General features: G+C 29.7%; 1 protein-coding gene across 1 annotated transcript; it reads left to right on the top strand.

Moving 5' to 3' along the window:
* Positions 1-8,213: 8,213 nt before the first annotated feature.
* On the top strand, positions 8,214-9,006 carry LOC139096114 (enhancer of split m4 protein-like). The gene has a single exon (XM_070647749.1). It carries the CDS (start codon positions 8,296-8,298, stop codon positions 8,875-8,877), a length of 582 nt encoding a protein of 193 aa, XP_070503850.1. The 5' UTR covers positions 8,214-8,295; the 3' UTR covers positions 8,878-9,006.
* The last annotated feature ends 12,467 nt before the right edge of the window (positions 9,007-21,473 follow it).

Here is a 21,473-nt window from a genome sequence, read left to right as displayed (position 1 = left end):
TTGTCCGCTCGTTCCCGCACGCTTGATGCCAATAGTAAAACATATATTTAACCAGTTTAATAAAGATTTTATATCTTCACAATATCTTTCTTCATCATCAGAAGAATAATTTTTTATCCATTCCCGCTCACCATTAACTCCATTCACTCTCGATCGTTAGTTTCACAGTCCGTCCATCGTCATTCACTTGTTGTTTTGTTAATGTATAGTTTAAGTGTTAATTTATCTTTCGCATGTAGTTCTCTTAATGGATGAATCGTTGTTGAATACCTTCACTCTTTTCAGCTTGCTGCTGTCTGTAGCTTGTGCCAATGTATACATCGTAATCTTTTATTTCTTCTCTCTCATATGGAATTGTTATTTTTATTTATTGATTGTCAGTATCAACAGTCATAGCATCAAGCGAACATTACAACTGGATGAGGGGAACTACATGTATGTTGTATGCTCGTGTACAACGCGCTCAGCTATGAATGAGGTTTCTTTTTGTATACATTGCCTAATGAATATGTAGAGTGTGAACGGCGTGTGCTAATATTGTTGTACTATAATAACATAAAATGATTATTAATTTATTGAATGAGACTCTGTGACTATAAATACGTTAGCACAAACCAGCGGATGTTTCGATATTTTATAGAAAAACATAAGAAATTCCATTGCATAAAAAAATTATTAAGTACTTAATGCTGTTATATTAATGATACATCAAACTAAATGGTCATTTAAAATAGCATCGTTGACAACGTTGAGAGATGTGATGCGAGGGCAATAGCACTCAATTTCAATTCAAGTGGCAAAATGAAATAAGCGTGATTGATTTCGTCGTTGAAAAGGAAGTTGGAGATTATGTTTTTGAATAAATATATGTAAATGTTTATTATTATTATCATCTGTGCTGCTATAATCTTCCTCACTAACTAGCCTTGTGAAAACTAACTGGCGGCACTTTATTTTCGGATCGCACGAGCATTTTTTTTTATATTTTTGAATGAATGAAATAAATGGATCTTGATGGAGGTTGATGACTCTTTTTCTCTCGTTTATTCAATTTATTTGTATGATAATAAAGTGATAGATGAACAATATATTACGACCATGCTTTAAAAACACACCGGGGTATTAATGGGTTCTCAATTTAACTCTCTCTTATCTATTCAAACTTCCTGTTTATGCATTTTATTACAAAAATACTACAACTCTTGATTACATTTTAATGTGACAAAACAATCACAAGATATTTAGATGCTGTCAAACAAAAATGCTGTCAGTTTCAACGGTCAAATATTTAAATTTTTTTGTAAACACTAACACTATAAAAGAAAATTCTTAAAATTTGATTTGCAAAATTTCCTGCTTTTAGTTGAGTTTTCTTAGTACAGAGGGATTGCAAATACTGTATTATCTACTGCTCTAGCTAGTTAAAGCTAAAAAACAATGAATCTATTGATATTTGGTGAAGAATTTTGGAATACAATTTCACAAATTTTATTGTTTACATCATCATATAAAATTCCATATTGAGTCAAGTATGGTCGATTAAACTCTGTATGAGTTGTATGATGAATCATACAGAATGAGTTTCCTATGGGAATGGTTTAAGGGCTATATGTGAAATTCTGATTCAGAAAAATATTATCATCTATTCTTGGCGCCTCTATCATATCATAAGCAATCAGTTTATCTTGAAATATGATACTAAAAATAAAAATTCATACATTAAGCATTTATAATATTATTAAAATTTATTCATTCAGAATTCAAAGATATTTTGTCTCCAAATTATCAATTTTTGCCACGAGCGATCGCATTCGAAATGGATGTAATTTATTCAAGAGACGTCCAACTCCTGAAATCTCATTAAAAGCGCTATATGAGGACGCTAAAAATATAGCGATTTTGAATTTATTTGTGATTGTTTATGGTCGATGAAATTTTATCTCTTTTTTTATGGTCAAACAGCTATAGATGTCAAGAAAGATGAAATTAAAGAAAACGATGATGAAACAGGATGGAAACATAAAACCCCATTTACTTCCACTTAACACAGTGCATAAGTGAGTCTACTTTGTGCAAAAAAAAAAAATCTCCTCTTACAAAATATTTCAGTGTAATTTAAGTACATAGCAATAAAAAAGGAGAAGCAAGCAACCAAAAAAAAAAATATCTTTGCCTCATTCTTTTCATGAAATTCAGAATGCGTAAATTCTGATGGCTTTTTCTTTCCCACGATATGAAAGAGACTACGTTGACTGTGCAGAGACTTGTCGCATGTTCTTCTTATTTCACTTTTCTTTTCGCTTGGTGAATATTTCAAGCATGTGCACATGTTTTTATGATGATGATAAAATATCATACTGAATAATTATGAATGATCTTCCATCCAAAATGTTTTTAAGAATGAAACAGTGTTTTCATGGCAATTTTAAAATTGAATGTCAAATTAGCTATTATAAACTTAATACATACATTTATTGATATTATAATGACTCTTAATTCTTGTCAATTTATTTTTATGAAATCCATGACTTTAAAAGTTCGATTGGAATTTTCAGAAATGAGACACATTACATTGTATGTATCCAATTCAATTTACATAATATTAAGGCGAAGAATAAAACACTTCAAAATCAATTAATTGGCTAATAAATGACATGCTGTTATTAATATTTAATAACTATTTACTTGCTGCAATCGCTAATTATCATCTTCCTTTCAAAATATTATCTGCTTATCGAAAATTTCCATCTCTAATAGCATACAAAAAAAAAGTCTTTTAAAATGTTATTATTAATGGAAAGGCGAGAGGAAGACAACATAAAGTGTGTAGAGCACGAACTATAAGAAAGCGGTTCATAAACAAGCACATATAAGTAAAATGGATAAATTGAATGAAATAACAAACATTATAAATATATTAATGTTGCCAATGTATCAAGCTGTATATATAGTTTATCCATGTTCATCTGACAACACAATGTTCATATTAAGAGGCTTCAAAACTAACGAATAAACACGACAGACCCAATATATTGAGAAGCATTAAGAAAAATATTAATTTGAAGCATTTCTGAAGAGTTTTGTTGAACACATGCCTAAAGTTCCCATGGATTTCTTCGACAATATATTTATATATATATGTTCACTTCTTATTCTTATTTAATGGAAAAAAGGGCAAGACAAAATGAGCTGATGTTTGTCAAAAGATTACGATTGTGGCCGGGTTTCATGTACATATGATTGTATGTATGGGAAAGAGAAGGAATATTATGAAAGGGACTCTTCTTTTATATTTGTATCTCATTCAAATAACAACACCGGAATATTATTGTTATTGAGCGTTGAAAAAATTAATTGTAATTGAAAGAGAAGAAAAAGAAAAAGAACAAGAAGAAGAAGAAGCATAGAAGGAAGGAGAACCATGGGAAAAAATTAAAGCTGCGCACAAGAATTCCAGTAGAATGATTCAGACACGATTTGATTATGATGATGGCATATGGTGTTAACGTAGGGTATGACTTTAGGCTGATATGAGAAAATGAAATACGAAGAGGAACGGAAGAATGAAAGAAATTAATTCGTGTGCTATACGTGTGTGAATAATTTATTTGCTAGTAATCAACTACTGCTCTTGAATATTATCCCCTATGTTCTATATCTATTCAGCAATAACAGCACACCTCATTGAGCATGATGGAATTCCTCATTTCATTAATTAACTCTACTCTCCTCACCTCATATTGTATAGAATATGTGTATAGAAATTTTTCTACTGAATTGTAATTGTTATGGAATGTTGCCACAACAACGTGCTTCCACTTAATTTAAGAATGAAAAAAAAACAACAAAGTGAGAAGAGGTAATGAATGAATGAATTGCGTCATGAAAATGCTTCTGCAAATGTCACTACAACTGAGTAGTTATGCAATATGCACGTTTTATTGTCTGTTTATTGATGCGGCTTAAGAAGTCAATTTATGAGTAATTTTTATGTGTGATCTAAATACAATTGCACTGACCAGGACTGACAAGCATGATACTGTTTTAGAATATTTAGAATATTTGTCATATTTTCTCAAGGAAATGGAAATAGAATGTTGTGGTTGACCATCATAATTTTTTAGATAAAAAGTGTGAGCATTAATAGATTGTCATGTATTTTTACAGTTTACTTTACTCTCAGACTTTATGACATTTAACAATGTATGCGGCATCAAAAAAGTTGTAAACACTGCAGTAATATGGCCTATATTTTTCATCTCTTCTTTAGGATGATCCCAAACAATTCCCAAACAATGAGAATTGCATCAATTGTATAACGATCATCATTTCCTTCAATTGCTCACTTCCTAGTGGTTAATCAACTTTTCAAAATGTTCTAATTGGATTAGATTAATACAAATGATGATGACTAATGGGAAATAATTTAGAGTTCTTATTATTTAAATTTGATATAATTGGAAGGTCGTTTGTGCCTTTATTTCTTATTATATTCTTAATTTGATCCTTTATTGAATAACATCCAATATCCATTAATTAACCTGTAAATTGTTATAACAGAACAGCTTATAACATCGCCGTGTTAACGGTAAGACAAAGTAAGTCCTGTTGGCATCAAGATGACCCATTTCGATTCATTTTTATGGCTAAAACAACAGTTCGCTGAATTGTGCCGTACTGGATATGTATATGCACGTGCACCAAAATTTCTAAGAAGTACTGCTTTAAGTAATTGTCCATTATGATAATTTGGTCCTTAAATTTACCAATCTCATGTTTCATTTCATTACATTGTTTGTAAATACTTACTTACCTCATTTACTTCTGTTAAGGATCACATATTGATTCTCTTTTACTTGAGAACTTTTTTATCAGATTTCTGAATGCATGAACGTCAATTATTTCATTTGTAAAGATCATTTGTGCTCGTACGTGCTATTTAAAATGAATACTTGAAGTAAAATAATAAAAAAACTGAGAAGTTTCCATTTCCTGTCCTTTATGCATTTAAATCTTTTGTACGCATGGTCATAGTCACATGAGAAATAATAAAAAAGTAAAGTAAAGAAAGTTTACTTGAAATGCTATATCTGCAAGGAAAATAAGGAGAAAAGAATTATCTAATCCTCTTTCCAGCACAATTGAGTTGGTAATTTTTTACAATTTACAAAAGGTACACTTCCTGTTTATTTATAGTTATGCCTAATGGCAAAAACGATCTGACCCTAAAACGTGAGATTTATAAAAAAATTTCTCATCACTCATTAAATAAGGCTTGCTTCTTTTTTAAGGAAAACGTGATTCATGGCTCTTTTTACAATTATTTTATTGCTTGAAATATTGTAGGATTTCCTCTCAATTTCAATCGGACGAGTAGAATTGAATGACCAAATATGACTCATGAAATTGTTACATCCAATAAATCCCATCAATTCCAATGTGAAAATTAACTAGCACATAAAAGGACATTTAACTGTTTCTAATTCTCACACAACAAGAAACCTATAAATTGTATAAATTGAATGGATAAAAAGGACAATCAATATCTCAGTGAGACAGAAAAAGTGTGGGAACGAGTACCGAAATTCTCCATAAAAATGAGAAGAAATTGATGTAAAAAGGTTTTCATTGCATCAGCACAACAGGTATCTTTGAGAAGAACAAAGCACAATTTAATGTTAATGTTGTAATGGGCAACAAGGCAGGTAAACTAAAGGACGATTCCTATTGTTATTTTGAAAGATTCTCACTTACGTTCCCACACTTTAAAGCTTCTATCATCTTTAATTTATGTTTCATTTTCACAGGTCTATAAACAAATATCCTTAAACATAAAATTAACATAAATCAGGTTCAAAATCACCTTAAAAATCTTTCCTTCTACATTAACATAAATAAGCAAGTGAAAATTCACGTGAGAAATGCAAAATTTTATAATCTTTAAGGTCCGGTGCATTACCTGTGTACTTTATGACTTTGTTCCTAATTACTTATGCGAAACATAGCCCTTAAAAATATAATTTTAATTTATGCAAACTCATGCTGTTGTTGTTTTCTTTTCTGCAATCCCTTTCCTTATTAATGTTCAGCAGCATAAACATGTTCACACGCACTTGATCATAACAATTTTTCCCATAAATTTATCCAAATCAAGTGTAGAGCACACTTTATACAGCGGGGGAAATAATTATGGGCGAGCTATTTTTTCAAAGTTTTCGAAAATCTAAACATCTTTCAGTAAATTTGTTATATGAGAAATTTATGCAGTATTATATGACAAATACATCAGTGAAAAAAGTTTTAATTATATTAACCATTAAGAAAAATAACGGTCATTTTTTGAAAAATATACCTTCTGCAAGAGGAAATAATTATGGGCGAATTAGGTAAAATTAATTTTTTTATTATTTATAGTCAAATTTTACATAGTTTTTAAATTCTTTTAGATAATTTAAGATAAAATGAACCTAATTTACTGAACCAAGCATAATATTTAGTCACTAAATGTCCAAAAATTATTAAATAAGCTGACTTAAATTTTTCTTCAGTTTTTCAGGATTCTACTCTATTTCAGCATTGTTATATTCTATGATTCTAATCAATACTGATAATATTGAATATATTTTATGATTTCTAGCAAAAAAACCTGCCAGAAAATGCCAAGAAAGGTGAAAAATTCTAAAAATTGTTTCAAACCTCATCACTACAAAATGATTATTTTCAAAAAATTTGTGTTTAATTAATGTTTACAATAGAAATTTAAGTTGATTCAGACTTTAATTTATCTAAACAATAACTTCTACAAAAGATTTGAGGCATAAACATGCAGATTTTGACAAAATTTGCAAAAAACTGAAAGTAGACGGTTTTTTTTTTTAAAAACTCGTTTTTTCATACAAAACCGTTCATTTTACCATATCTTCTTAACTTTTTGCAAATTTTGTCAAAATCTGCATGTTTATGCCTCAAATCTTTTGTAGAAGTTATTGTTTAGATAAATTAAAGTCTGAATCAACTTAAATTTCTATTGTAAACATTAATTAAACACAAATTTTTTGAAAATAATCATTTTGTAGTGATGAGGTTTGAAACAATTTTTAGAATTTTTCACCTTTCTTGGCATTTTCTGGCAGGTTTTTTTGCTAGAAATCATAAAATATATTCAATATTATCAGTATTGATTAGAATCATAGAATATAACAATGCTGAAATAGAGTAGAATCCTGAAAAACTGAAGAAAAATTTAAGTCAGCTTATTTAATAATTTTTGGACATTTAGTGACTAAATATTATGCTTGGTTCAGTAAATTAGGTTCATTTTATCTTAAATTATCTAAAAGAATTTAAAAACTATGTAAAATTTGACTATAAATAATAAAAAAATTAATTTTACCTAATTCGCCCATAATTATTTCCTCTTGCAGAAGGTATATTTTTCAAAAAATGACCGTTATTTTTCTTAATGGTTAATATAATTAAAACTTTTTTCACTGATGTATTTGTCATATAATACTGCATAAATTTCTCATATAACAAATTTACTGAAAGATGTTTAGATTTTCGAAAACTTTGAAAAAATAGCTCGCCCATAATTATTTCCCCCGCTGTATCAAATCTCGACCCCTCTAATAGATTAAAATATTCACTTGTCGTATGAGGAGCAATTAATAAGCCCTAAATGAATTGATTCTGTAAGTTTCAATTCGTAAACAATTAAATGTCATGTCTAATAGGGGAAATAACGAGAAAGTAAGTCCAAAAGTAAGTGAAAAGGATTTCGATACTTAATTGTATTGCATGCATCACTACTTATAATAAATATATTATCTTCTCTCAATTCATATCCCATGAGCTGTTATTCATATATGAATAAATGCATGAAAATCACCCTCCGTCAACCATCTGCCGCAAAAAATTGAAATGAATACAATCTTTTTTCGGTGAGAGCGAGGAACGAAACATTTTCCCACAGAATCAAACAGAGCCTTATTTTGTTGTGCAACACCTGCCCCTATATCTCGCTTCTGATTCGTTAAATTTACTCTATTATGCGTTCATGTGTGCTAGAGTGAGATAAAAATTAGGCGAACGAGATTTGGTATATGAAATGTAAGAATGAGGGAAAGAGATAGAAATATTGAATTTCACCCTCACTGAAAAGTATAAAAGGAACAACAAGTGTTGAGGATTCATTCAGATTTGATTCTACTTTACGAAGCTCAACAAGTGTTGAAGATTTAAAAAAATTTAAAATTTATTAAAAAATTACGTAAAAATATTCAAAAATTAACAAAAATGGATCAATCAGTTTATTACAACGAATACATCATCTCGAGCATTAACAGCATCAACGAGAATACAGCAAATGATCAAAAATTCAAAAGATCACCAAGCTATAGATTGAAGAAGCTCCTGAAGCCACTCATAAATATCATCAAGCAAAATAACAGTGCTAAATCATCACTAGGAACAACAAAATTGACAACAACAAAAACAGTGTGCAAATGCAAAAATTACTCATATGATTATGAGGATGAACAAATGTACAGCGATGACTACATCTACAGCTATACACACGAAATTGACAATAATCAATTTAATGAAGAATTGGAAACAAGAATTATCGATGAAATCAAATCCTGTGATGAAAACTCAGCAATTTATGTCTATGATGATGAAAATAACTGCCAATTGACACCAGTCAACAGTGAAGAAATCTATGTACCAGTACATTTCGCAAGAACCGAAGGTGGTACTTTCTTCTGGACTACAACACAACGATACGATACCGATCTTATTGATTCAAAAGATTGCACATCAAGTCGTCAATTACCACAACAACAATCACACGTGTATGATAGATGGGTTCAAGCATAAGCTACATACATCATTATCAATATCATGTGCCATATTAAAAAGTTTTAAAAAAACAAAAATGTTCTTCCATTGATCTCAAATGAGAAACAACAAAAATTGTGATTTTCGTAACAAATGTCGTGATGATTTCTTCAGCTTTAATTAGTTTATTAAGATACTTAAAATTAATCGAATGTCTTCCAATAATTAAATAAAATAAGAAAATTATAATTTTATACAAAAAAAATTTACTCTGTCTGTTCTTATTTATTTTTCTGAATTCCAATTGAATTACTTCATTTTCAGTCTGAAACACTATTGTGATAAACATGTGACTTTGTTCGCGCCAACATGTGTTTCTCATTGTTTATGTTTATATTTTTGGCATAATTAAATTCATGCTTATTTCATTCTTATATCATTCCTTCATTTTTAAGCCACTCGCTTCTTATTAGAAAATTAAGTAAGTGACTCTAGTGTGTTTCTTATAAGCGATTGTAAAAGCTTTTTTTTGGCTTTAATCTAATAAAAAACTTGAATTAGATCTAAGTTGGATTTAAGTTATTGCCAATCATTTCAAAATATGTAGCTTTTAAACGCATGACTAGATGTTCTCTGCATCTTATTATTATACATATAATGTTTGTGGTGTTAAAATATGTATCTTTAACAGAAATGATGTGTCAAATTTGAATTATATTTATATTTGAATGAGTGCAACATTTAACGAAATTTAATATTCATGTTTTGATAAATTGTGATTTTGCCTTGCTCGAATTAAATTCCACTTCACGGTCATGATCATACCAAACCAAATTTTTTTATTTAAAATTGATTTAAATTTTCTGTAAGTCTCTTGGAAATCAGGCGCATTTAGAAGTGAATGAAAGAAATGTAAAATTAATTTATATGTTTAACTGAACTATTCGCGGAGCCGAATAGCACAGCGTAGCCGTCACGTCGAAAAAAGTGCGGCACGACGAGCTGCGAATCGATGGAAAATACCGTGAGAGCGCCGTGACGGCAACACAAAACCGTGCATTTGACGTAGCGTCGCCGTGCCGTCTACCTAAAGGCGATTTCGTACCGATTTGGTCGCCGCCACGTTGACTCATAAAACCACGCAAGGCCGTCCTGACGTCGCCGCCATGGCGAAAAATTTGTATGGGAGCGCGGCACCGCGATACATTTATGTTTCGTTTTGGACAACGTTGACCTTCTTTCCAGTACGTTTCGCGGCATTAAATTTCTTTAAGAATTCTCGACAAGATGCTGCGCAACTGTCCAAGTTCAAAGTGGTTCCAGGTGAATTCTTGTTACAGATGTCAAAAATAATTTTTATATGTGCCTAAAATTTTCAAAAGGGATTTTCCCTATAAAAAAAGCAAAAATGACAATTAGTATTTGATAGATTTTTAAGTTTATAATTTTACCCTTAATACTAGTCCAGTCAATTTGTTTAATAAAATTTTGCTCGAAGTACATCTTAAATAAGCTGGCGACAAGACCATTCTGCTTCCCAAATGCGTGATTTGGGAGTGAAATGTTGAATGAATAAAAGCTTACCTAAAAATATAACAATCATCAAGTCAAAAAATAGTCATTTTCGTTGAAATTTTCAATACATGCTATCATCTTAGGAGTTGGTATTTTATCAATTGGTTCTCCTTCACCTATTGATATAAGTTCAATCTTTTCGTTTATTGAACGCAGTTCATTTCTAACAGTCTTCAAGAAATCGGTCTGTTTCTCCAGCATGCATTTTATTGTGTTGATTTCGTGTCTCATCTCACTCAACACCTTCGTCTCAGCAACCTATGGACAAAAAGAATATTTATTACTGCCACAAAAAAATTGGTACTGGATGTTGATTTTTTCCTATTTTTTCGTACTGGATCTCACAGATCAAATTTTTTCACAAAAATTATTTTTCTTATAATTTACTTACTTTTTCAATGATTTTGCTGTCCTATCTCATGTATCTGCTTCGTTATTTGTTGTTTATTAGCTGTATGCCGCCGAATTGACGTGAAATGAAATTGCACGTCGAACCGCAATTTTCTTCATTTATAACTGTTGCGTCGAGGTTAATTCAATTTTATGTTTGGAAAATCTGCTTAGTTTATTCAAATCAATTTTTGAAAACTTCGATTGTTAAATAAAGCAAACACCACTTTTTTGGAATGAAGTTGGATCTATGATTTTGTTACAATTTAAAGCAGTGTTGATACTATTGGATTCAATGCAATTTCTATTCTCTAAAACTGACAAATTCATGATTTTAAAAAAATTTGGTGTGAATATGTCCTTATAATTTAATTTGAGAGAAATAAGAGCAGAATAAAACCAAATACAATGCCTTTGTCTATTTTTCATTTTTTTGCTTTTGTTTTGATAATCGCATGCTATCATAAATAATAAATGCTTGCTAAATTTAGTTATTATCAAAGCATAACTTTTAACACATAAACATTGCTTCTCATCCAAAAATTTAGAGTGTTAGAGATAAATGAAAATTGTCTTTGAATTCAGCATTCACTTTAACTGCTTTAAAGTCAAGAAAATAACTCAATAAAAAGCGTTTAAAATTAGCATGGTTGCAGTGATGCAGGATTTTTGCAGTGGTGGGTAACTTTTTATTTTTTGTGGCACACTTGGATGGTAAAACTCGACCGAAATCTCACACGACATACGAGTCATTGCGTTTTCAAAAAATTTTTGACGGTACACTGGTGTGCCACAGCACAGAGTTTTTCCACCACTGAATTTCTGTTGAAAAACTGCTTCAGAATTTTGATAAAAAATTTCTTATTTAAAAATATATACGATTCGATTATTTGAAGCATTGATTGTTAAATCTCATATATTGTGCTATCTCACATATTAATTCGAACAATGCTAAGCTAGATTTTGTTGGATATAAAAATTGGATATTATCAAATTATCGATGGTCCCGAATCTATTTATATTGTGTAAAATTTCTAGATAACGTTGCTAAGAATTTGGAATCAGTTTTGATAAATACAATGACTGATATTCGAAAGATCATATATAATCTGTGCCCATAATAAATGAAAAACAAAATCCATCTGCACATCATAACAAAAAAGTATAATAGGTACTAAGTAAGTATTTTAAAAATATAATTTCATTTAAAATCTTTAATCCATAACAAATCGCGGAGCAATTCTGATTTATAAATTGAAAAGATCACCATTTGAACGGTAAATTTGTAAGGGATATTTGAACTTATTGTTCTCGGCACATAAATATGATTTTTTTTAAAAAAAATATATATTGTAAAGGAAGAAAAGGCAAAAAAGTCTTTTTTTGGTTCCTTAGAAATTTATTCTCTTTCAGTCATTATTTGCCATTTTTTCTTCCTTTTGCCTTTTACTTCAACACTTTTCATTAGCATTGAAATGGAACGAATTGTGTCTCTATTTAGTAGACCAAATTGAAAGGAGCACGTTTCTATGTCCTTTTTTTAAAAGTAAAGAATTTTGTGTATTCAGAAGCAATCAATTGAGTTTTTAGAAATGTATGCTGTTGCTGATGTGCTATATGTCAACAAGATGCTGTTAGCCTACAGTTTGAATCATGATCTACCGCATTTCTAAAAACAAAAAACGTAACTAGGTGGCAAAAGTTCTTTGGTGGCATTCTACAGAAATTTGTCTATTTAATTATATCCTATCAAAATTTTATCTGTTTTAATTGCTGAATCTCATCAAAAAAATCATGATTTTGCACCTTTTAATGAAAATAAAAGACAGAAATGAAGCATAACTAAATCATATTCGTTCTGGATATCAGAATATCCCATAGAAAATTTCCCGTTCAGAATCTTTATGAATGCATTTTTTGTTATTTATCTGTTCCACAAATTCGTAATGCATTAATGATTTTCTTTTGGGTGGATAGAAAAAAAGCAGTAAATGAGCAGTTGTTGGACGTCAGGATTTCTTAAGAAATTAAAAAAATAATTTCTTGTCATAGAAATTTTTCCTAAATCAATTAGTTCCATCTAGTTGATTGTTTGTTATATTTTTTTGAAAATGGAAGTAGCATGGTATTGGGTATCATTATTTAATAAAACGTGAAAATCGAATTTTCTCGGTTAATGTTTCGGTGCTACAGCATTAAATGAAATTGATTTTCATGCACTTATTCCATAGTTTTGACAATTTAACAAGTGATGAGCATTTATTGTCTTTTTATTGTTTGTTGATAAATATTTTTAACTATGACATTTATCGGATCCCATGCATAATCGTGACGATATAATTTGATTCGTAGATTAAATTTCATGCAATCGTATTAACTTTAAATTGAAATGTTGCAAAACACAAATTAGAGTGGAAAGATTTAGGACTGGACTTGTTATCAACTTGTTATAAGTAGTTACATATTGGTACATATATTGAAGATCAGTTAGTGGAAAAGTTCAGCACTACAAAGGACAGCACTGATTTAAGTAGTCATTTTAATGAATCAATTCTCTGATGATATCAGATCCCTAATAATTATATTTTTCAGCTAATAGTTATTCACAAATTCAAAAAGTGTATAGTACAAGCCAATTCAATACTTTTTTGTCTAATAGAATAAATGTGTCATTAAAATATAATCCGGAAATAATTCATTTAATACGTTCAGAAAAATAATACAATCAAAATTATCAAAGGCCCTGTCGATTATTCAAAAATTTCAATCAAGCATCAGCACGCGTTGATAATTCAGAAAAATTTAATATCAAATCGTGAGTATTACTTTCTAACATAATACAAATCTAACAAATTTGAATGCATAGATCCTAATATTGTGAGATTGATTAAGAATCTTTCAGAAGACTCAAATTTGAAGGATAAATCAATTTGCTAAGAGTACACATTAAAAACAAGTTTACAAGTTATGCAACAATTATTCTTATAAGATTCTTATTCGACTATTCTGTTTAATTTCCTATTGTTATTGTTAGTCTGCTAAGGGCAGAGCCACCTCAAAGAAAAAATAAGAAAGTGTTATTTTATGAAGTGGCGCAAAACCTTTGTTAAAAAACGTTCTAATAAATGAATCATATTTCATAAGATTTAGAATAAAACACATAGAAGAATCTTTAAGTTTCAAAAAGAATTATAAGCAAGTTCAATTGTAAAAATCTGATGGCGTGCTGGCTCCTAAAATTTCGTCAAGTTTGTTAATAATATTGTTGACTGTCGCTCGTCTATCTCGAAAACTTTTTGCTTTGTGACTACGAAAGATTCTTACTGATACCTCTTAAAATCCACTTCGTTATTTCGATTGCGAACAAATCTAATCTTTTCAGGTCTTCTTTGATGGATTGACCTTTTTTCAATGTATTGTCGATCTCCTTGCAATTCTAACTCGTCATCTTGTTGTCTTACCAGATATTTCGCCGTCTTGGATGTAATTGCTTTATTAGCACTACTAACTTATTCATATTTATGTTCATTTAATTCTTAAGTTTAGATAATTTTAATTTTAACCTTTATTTTTCTTTTGATGTTTACTTTTATGACCAGTCGAATTAGAATGAAATTCCTCATTTTATACAAGTTCGCGCCAAAAATTAATGCAGTTCAAATTTTGAACTTTACTTTTCAAATCCTGAATGGCAGTAATTTTCATTACCTTTAAATTTTAAATTTTCAATAATTAGTGATAATGATTGCGGAATTGAGGATGCCGTAAATTAAGTAAGTAAGTAAGTAAGTAAGTAAGCAAGCAACTATATTTATATTTCATCCATATTGAAATTTAATATCTACAGTTGCAATAATTTTAAGCAATAATACAATAATTCTCTTCTTATTGATTCTTTATCCTTTATTTTTAATGTGAACATATCAGCAGCCATATGACACAATAATTCCTGGTAAGCAGTAAGTGATTCTAACATTACAATCTTTCTTATTCTTTTGGTTCTTTGTAATACTTTCCAATATGTTTGTTTAGAGAATAGAAAAATTATTGGAGTTGGAAGACAATAGAATTTTCCATATCAATAAGCAACAGTGATTTCTGAAAAGGAATAATAAGAAGAAATATTTCTTGCCTTTTTACAACGCCAATTACACAAAAGGGCCACAAATTTCTAACAAGCTCTTTTACATTGACATAATAGTTGTCTGGCTGTTATATGTGATTAAAGCCAAGGAAAAAAACTTAGTTCTATTGACAGATTTCGCTATCCCATAGAAATTGGTCTTGCAACACAATGGAACTCAGAGGGAATGATTGCATTATTTACACAAAACATAGATACATTTATTTGAAAACAAAGTATCCTTGGTGTACATGCACAATAGATTTGGTAAGACATCATTCTCCAGAGATATAGCATAGCACGTAAGAAAATCTATTCAATTCCATCTCTATACATCCATCCTTTCAAATGAGATGTGTCAATGCTTTCTTTTCTTTAAATAAAAAAATAAGAAAAAATGCAACAAAAACAGAATAAAAAGGAACGGAGGATATTTTTTTGTTTGATATATGACACGATTTGTAATGTAAAGTCTATTGGCCAAGAAAAATGTTTTTATGAATTTTTTGATCCCATATATTTCGCCAGAAATTGTTGGCTTTTTGTGTTAATTCTTTGATGCGTTAAAATGAGATTCTCAGGTCTGTATTAAGGAATTCAAAATTGGAACTCAACTTTCGACTTGTACCTCCTCATTCCATCCCTTATGTATCACTACGTGCCGATCCTTTTATGTGTATTTATTTTCATTTTTTTATTCTTTTCAAAAACAATTTTTTGTAAAAAGGAAATCTTTAAATTCAAAACATTTGTAAACACAGTAAATTGTAATAATCTCTCTATAGAGGCAATGCATGTAGCGAAAAATACAGAATAATATATTGATATTATTTTTTACCTACTAAAGTAGGCAAAGGAGTCTTTTATAAAATTGAATTGAATGCATTGCTCATAACAAAACAAAACTAGCTTATCGGATTCCTTTAGTGTGTAATATAAGGCTAACCATTTTCTATTTGAAATTAATTTTTATTTTAATCTATTGATGGAATCTATTCATCCATATTTGCTCTTTCATTTGAAGAAATTTTACAATTTTATAGTTTTGCTGTATTTAGAGCGCATTTTATTCATGTGAAGCGAGTTCTTCGTTGAATCAGTGATTGACAACCTGAGTTCTACAACTTTTTCAGGGAGCCACCACCGCAACCCCACACGACATCCACATTTTGGCATTTTTAAAATATTTCTAAGGCATCCATACTAGTATACCGTGGCACATAGGTTGTCCACCACTGGCTTAAATGTTAAGCAAGATCTAGAGTTACATTTTTAAGATTTTGGGGTTAGATTTTTAGGTTATATTGAATATTCTAGGGCAGAGGTGTGCCATGGGATAAAATAGGTTTCCCATCACCTTAGATGATTGCAGAACTCGAAGTTGACTTGGACTTTGTATGAAAAAGTTGATTTAAGTGGGCTAGACTTGGACTTTAAAATAAAAAATTGCTTATGGGATCTTCCCCTTATTAGACTCACTTTTTAAGGGAAGAAGACCTACGATTTTGTAACAGCTTAAACAAAAGAAATTTTTTTGTATGGACATTTTGCAACAAATCAAACCACAAGCCTTAAAAAAATGCTAACAATGTTCTTTTCGATACTTGTTTTCACTGGTAATATACGGATTCCTTATGAATAGAACTTTTTGCTTTATTTCTCTGTTAGTAGTTTATTTGATTATTGTTGAGATTATTAAAGAAAATCTTTTGTAAACTGAAACCAATAAAAAATCCTTATATTATTGGCTTTGAAATTTTCTTTACTCTTGAAAGAAAAGGAGCGAAAAATGCTATTGTCACATTTATACTTGCTGAAGGCTTCTGATTGAGGCATCGATGTTACGTAAATGTAAAGAAATTCTGCTCTCTTAATCAGTGAATTGAATGGAATGAAATTGGTTGATGAAATTTAAGTAAAAAGAACGCTGAATCTATTCAAGTAATTCAATGCTTATATAATAAATAAAATCATTTAATTCAACTATATAAGAGAGAAAATAAACTGAAAAATTGGAAAATATTTTGATTGTGCGCTTCCTGCCTTTACTATACAATATATGAATTAAATGAAAAATAAATGAGCGACATCGCACTAAAAGGTTTAAAATTTCTGACTGTCAAAACTTGTAAAATCTTAGCATGTTTTCATTATCTCTATATCCATTCACAGTCAGCCATGAGGGCAATGAAAACAAGAGAGACAATAAATTATCCTTGAAAATTAAATAATTAAGTTCTCTAATATATATTTTCAAATAACCGTATATACATGTGATGGTTTTGTAACATGAGACATTTTCATGATTACTGCCATTCTTAAGCATAACGGCGCGTAATGTTTGTATTTTAAAAAAATCCTCTTCTTTACAAAAAAATATCAAATTTCTCTTAAAAAGTAGTTTCGGTAATAATTTTTCATAATCTTTGGCCTACCAACAAGTGTATTAAATGTTGAATGACATAAAACACATTTTCCATGAAATAACTACTTAACATCATCATCAACATAAATGTATGTTTCGAGCAGTAAATATTGCAATATATTTCCAGACAGACAAGGATCGTGCACAAGAGTATGGACACAAATATTTATGTTGTTTAAGTATACTCATAAGCACGTTCATTTAAGTGACTATGCTCAATGCCTGTTAGAATATTCAACTCATTTGATCTCTAAATCTCATTTCTAGACGACCATACTTGACCATACGGAATTTCGTATGCTAATGTAAACAATGAAATTTGGAAAATTGTTTTTTAAAATATTTACGCAAATGCACAATGGTATAATATTTTTTTGGTTTAGCTACTTAAATTAGTATAAAATAATGCTTCTGTACTTAAAAAGTTCAACTCAAAGTAGTAAATTTTGTAAATTAAATTTTAATAATTTTCTTTCATTGTGTTAATGTTTATAAAAAATTCAAATATTTGTCCGTTAATAATGGCAACATTTTTGTATGAAAGCATCAATTCAAGGCATAATAATAATAAAGCGCTTGAGCATGCAATATTCTTGACATTCTCTTACTCGCCATATTTTGCCTAAGGATGCATTTCAGTAAAAAAATGACAATCCTGATAAGATAAAATTTCAAAAATGTTGCTCCTAATTAGAAGAAGAATTCCTCAAAATCATAAAAAGGACAGGAAAAAATTAAGAGCTGTTAATTTTTTCTGAAAATTTCTCTCATGCGCATCCTTTGAATAGTGTTGTCATGTCATCTCATATTTTAAGAAGCATTAGAAGGAAAATTAAAACCATATTTGTTTCCAACTATTCTCATTAATTTGAGAATTTGCTTGATGGCAGGAAAATGATCATAATTTATCAAACAAGATGGAAAAATTGCTGCTTCATTGGTGGTGTCGATGGATGAAAGTGGGTTTTCTCATTAATGTTATGCCAAAAAATGAAGAATGTTATTAGTCGGTAAAATATTTGAAGTTTTTTTGGTAAAAAATATTGAAAATTAAAAGAGTGATTGCGGTTCCTTTTTAGAAATGATGAGAAAATTATACATCCTTTAACACAGAAAATTACTTAATAACATTTTTTAAAGAGCATAATTGCTAGGAGAATGCTGTAAAAAATCCACAAAATCTTTAGCAGCAAAAGTTCCTTTTTCATTGAGGGTGGCTCCAAATGATTGCTGTTAAAAGTATACAGAGAAATGAATGAAAAGTTATAATAAACATAATCCAACACATGTTGCATATATTGTTCATTTCAATTGCCATTTAAGAAACTACCGGCAAATATCTTAAGGATAGAATTTATAGGGCGTTGCGGTGTTTCTTTCACTTTCTCATCTCTTAAGGATTAAGGAATGAAAATGGAAAAAAAGATTTTACAGTTTCATTATTCGAGGATTATTCGAGAGAAATTTAATTCGTCATGGGTGAAAATTATTACTAACATAATGCGAAGACAGGATGTTGAAGGTCTTATTACATTTCTTAAGACTCGCCAATACTGATTCAGTTATTTGAGTCTTCAATAATGCATACATATTGATGCATTCAAGTGCATTCAAGTTTGAAAATATTTTTGAATGAATCATGCATGATATCAATCAGGTGGCACAATCTACTGTTCAATACATCTCATCTTTCAAGCCCTTCCATTGAATATCACATCTTAAAAAAATTTCATTAATGCATGACATGATCAAATTTATTTCATTAAATATTGTGTACGACGTAGAAAATGTAAATTTGAAGGACATGAAAAGAATTTTATATCACTTACCTTAATGAATTTTATGTCTCATCTCATCACATCTCATCAATGTAAATTGTCTTTATTCCATCTCCTTTTTAATTTTATTCTTTTCTTACCCTTTAACATAAAAGCGCCATAAGAAGAAAGAAGCATCAATTCATTAAAAAAAATCATTCGTTTTTTTATTCTTCATTGTTAGCGACTTAATGAAGGTCAGCATGAGCGCTGTGTTTAATTTATGGCACCCCCAATTTTATTTTACTATTTTGAATCTTGTTCGTCATTAACGGGATTTAAAGATCCTCGTATTCATAGAACTACACATTATGACGATGGTGCATGCATAATTAAAATCAAGTTTTTAATGTATTTTTTTGGTTCCCCCAAAATGGAATGAAAGAAAAGGAATTTGAGAGAAACTTGTTTTATCCTCATTTAACTTATTACTCATTTTATACTTCTAAATTCAAAGGCACTTTATCCTTGATAATCAATTTATTGGCTGACTATGATGTGACTTTGGGCCAGATAATGCTTGTTGGATATGATCATGGAAAGAATTTTCCAGTAGTTTTAAATGCTCCTTGACGTAAGACAACAGTGTTAAGGTTCATTGGATATGATCATGGATATGATTGTCAAGGAGCTTCAAAGACTACTTGGCATAGAACAGTGATGAAGGAATGTCAGCTTAATGTACATGCATATAATTTAGACAGTTTGAACAAACTGATAGATAGAACCTGTCTCAGAATCAGATGGACAGTCTTTTGTTGTAAATTAAGTTACATTTGGTAGTCCATACGTAAGTGTTTTAGATAAATAAATTCATCATTAAGTTCAATAAAGGTTTCAATCAAGACTTACCACCAAGGTGTATCGCGTAGAATAAAAGATTGTCCATCACTGATTCAGTCCCAAAATATAAACTTAAAATGCGCTGTAAAAATTTAACCCTTTCATACTTTTATATATCCACTCAATCTAAAAATTTATATTTTGAAATGAAGCAGTAATAAACATCACAACACGAATCCTTTTCTATTAAAATTTCTAATTTGATTCTACCTGAACAACAAAGAAGAGAATGAAAAAATTCCAATTAGACATCCAAAAGGGATGATTGTTGCGCATCGAATCATCTTAAAACTAAAATCTCATCTTTTTATGAATTTACCTTCTAGCTAGAACTTAGGATATTTGATGCCACTTACAGATATTTCTAACATTGATTGTGAATGTTAAAAACTGTTTGCAAAATATCCGTAAGGAATTGAAGAATGTGTATTGTATGAACTTCCTCTTCATTGTTGTTCCTAAAAGAATTTTTAGTGAAAAAATAACAATTTTGAATGCATTTCCTGTCCATTTAAAAAAATTGTAATGAAAGGCTCTTAAGATGTTACATTTACCATACATTATGTGCTTGTTTAACATAGATAATAGTCCATAAATCGATTATGGCCGACCAAGGATTGCTAAGAAATTGAAAAAGGAAGAAATTTTGATCAATGAGTATATCCTCAATAAATTAAAATGGAATAAAGAGAGTATCATGTCATGAAAGACATTCTAAATTTTACACTCTTGTGATTCCTTTTGAGAATCACTTCTATAGCCTGAAAAAGTGCAAGAAATGATCAAAAGTAACTTAACACGTACTGCATTGTGATACGTGATAAATTTTTCATATTATCGCTAATTAATCCTTCGCGACTTACTAAAAAGGTTTAAATATAATTTTTCACCTCCTTCAATAAGAGTATATCCCTTTTCATCCCTATAAAAATTGTATAGGTATAGCAATGATTTATCAAATTCTATTTCATTTTAAAAATTATTTACACTTTTAATAATAAAAGAAGCTCTAATAACTATTTCTTTAGATTTTATCCCCATTAATCATCTCATTCGGTTGCCCTCAATCTTTTGGTATAGAACAAGAAGAAGATGAAGAAGAAAATCATGACCAACATAAAAAATTGTGTTGATGCTATAGGCGAAGATGAGACGAAGGATAGATGAGAAGAAAAAGTAATTTGAACACGTGCAAAGGGATCTCGTGTATATTTTTCTACCATAAAAGATTCTCGGTTCTCCTCTTTGTCATATCATTTTGTAACTTTAAAATACGAGTATGATACACAATGTTGTCTGCCTGAGTTTTTGTTGCACATTCATACTGCATTTTATGAAGGCATAAAATTCTTCTCAACTTGATTAGTGCCATCAATTCTTGAGGATAGGCAAACATTAACGATCCTTCGTTATTTTTATGGTCAATTCTTTTTCTCTCTCTCATATAATACGGTCTACCAAA

The sequence above is a fragment of the Chironomus tepperi genome, unplaced genomic scaffold, assembly GCF_022539635.2.
Source record: "Chironomus tepperi strain 1889 unplaced genomic scaffold, CSIRO-AGI_Ctep_v1 contig_376, whole genome shotgun sequence".
Taxonomy (NCBI): domain Eukaryota; kingdom Metazoa; phylum Arthropoda; class Insecta; order Diptera; family Chironomidae; genus Chironomus; species Chironomus tepperi.
This window is presented reverse-complemented; position numbering and strand designations above follow the sequence as displayed.

What these genes read in the sequence shown, in the direction of transcription:
- LOC139096114 (XM_070647749.1), top strand. Translation starts at nt 8,296, where the DNA reads ATGGATCAATCAGTTTATTACAACGAATACATCATCTCGAGCATTAAC.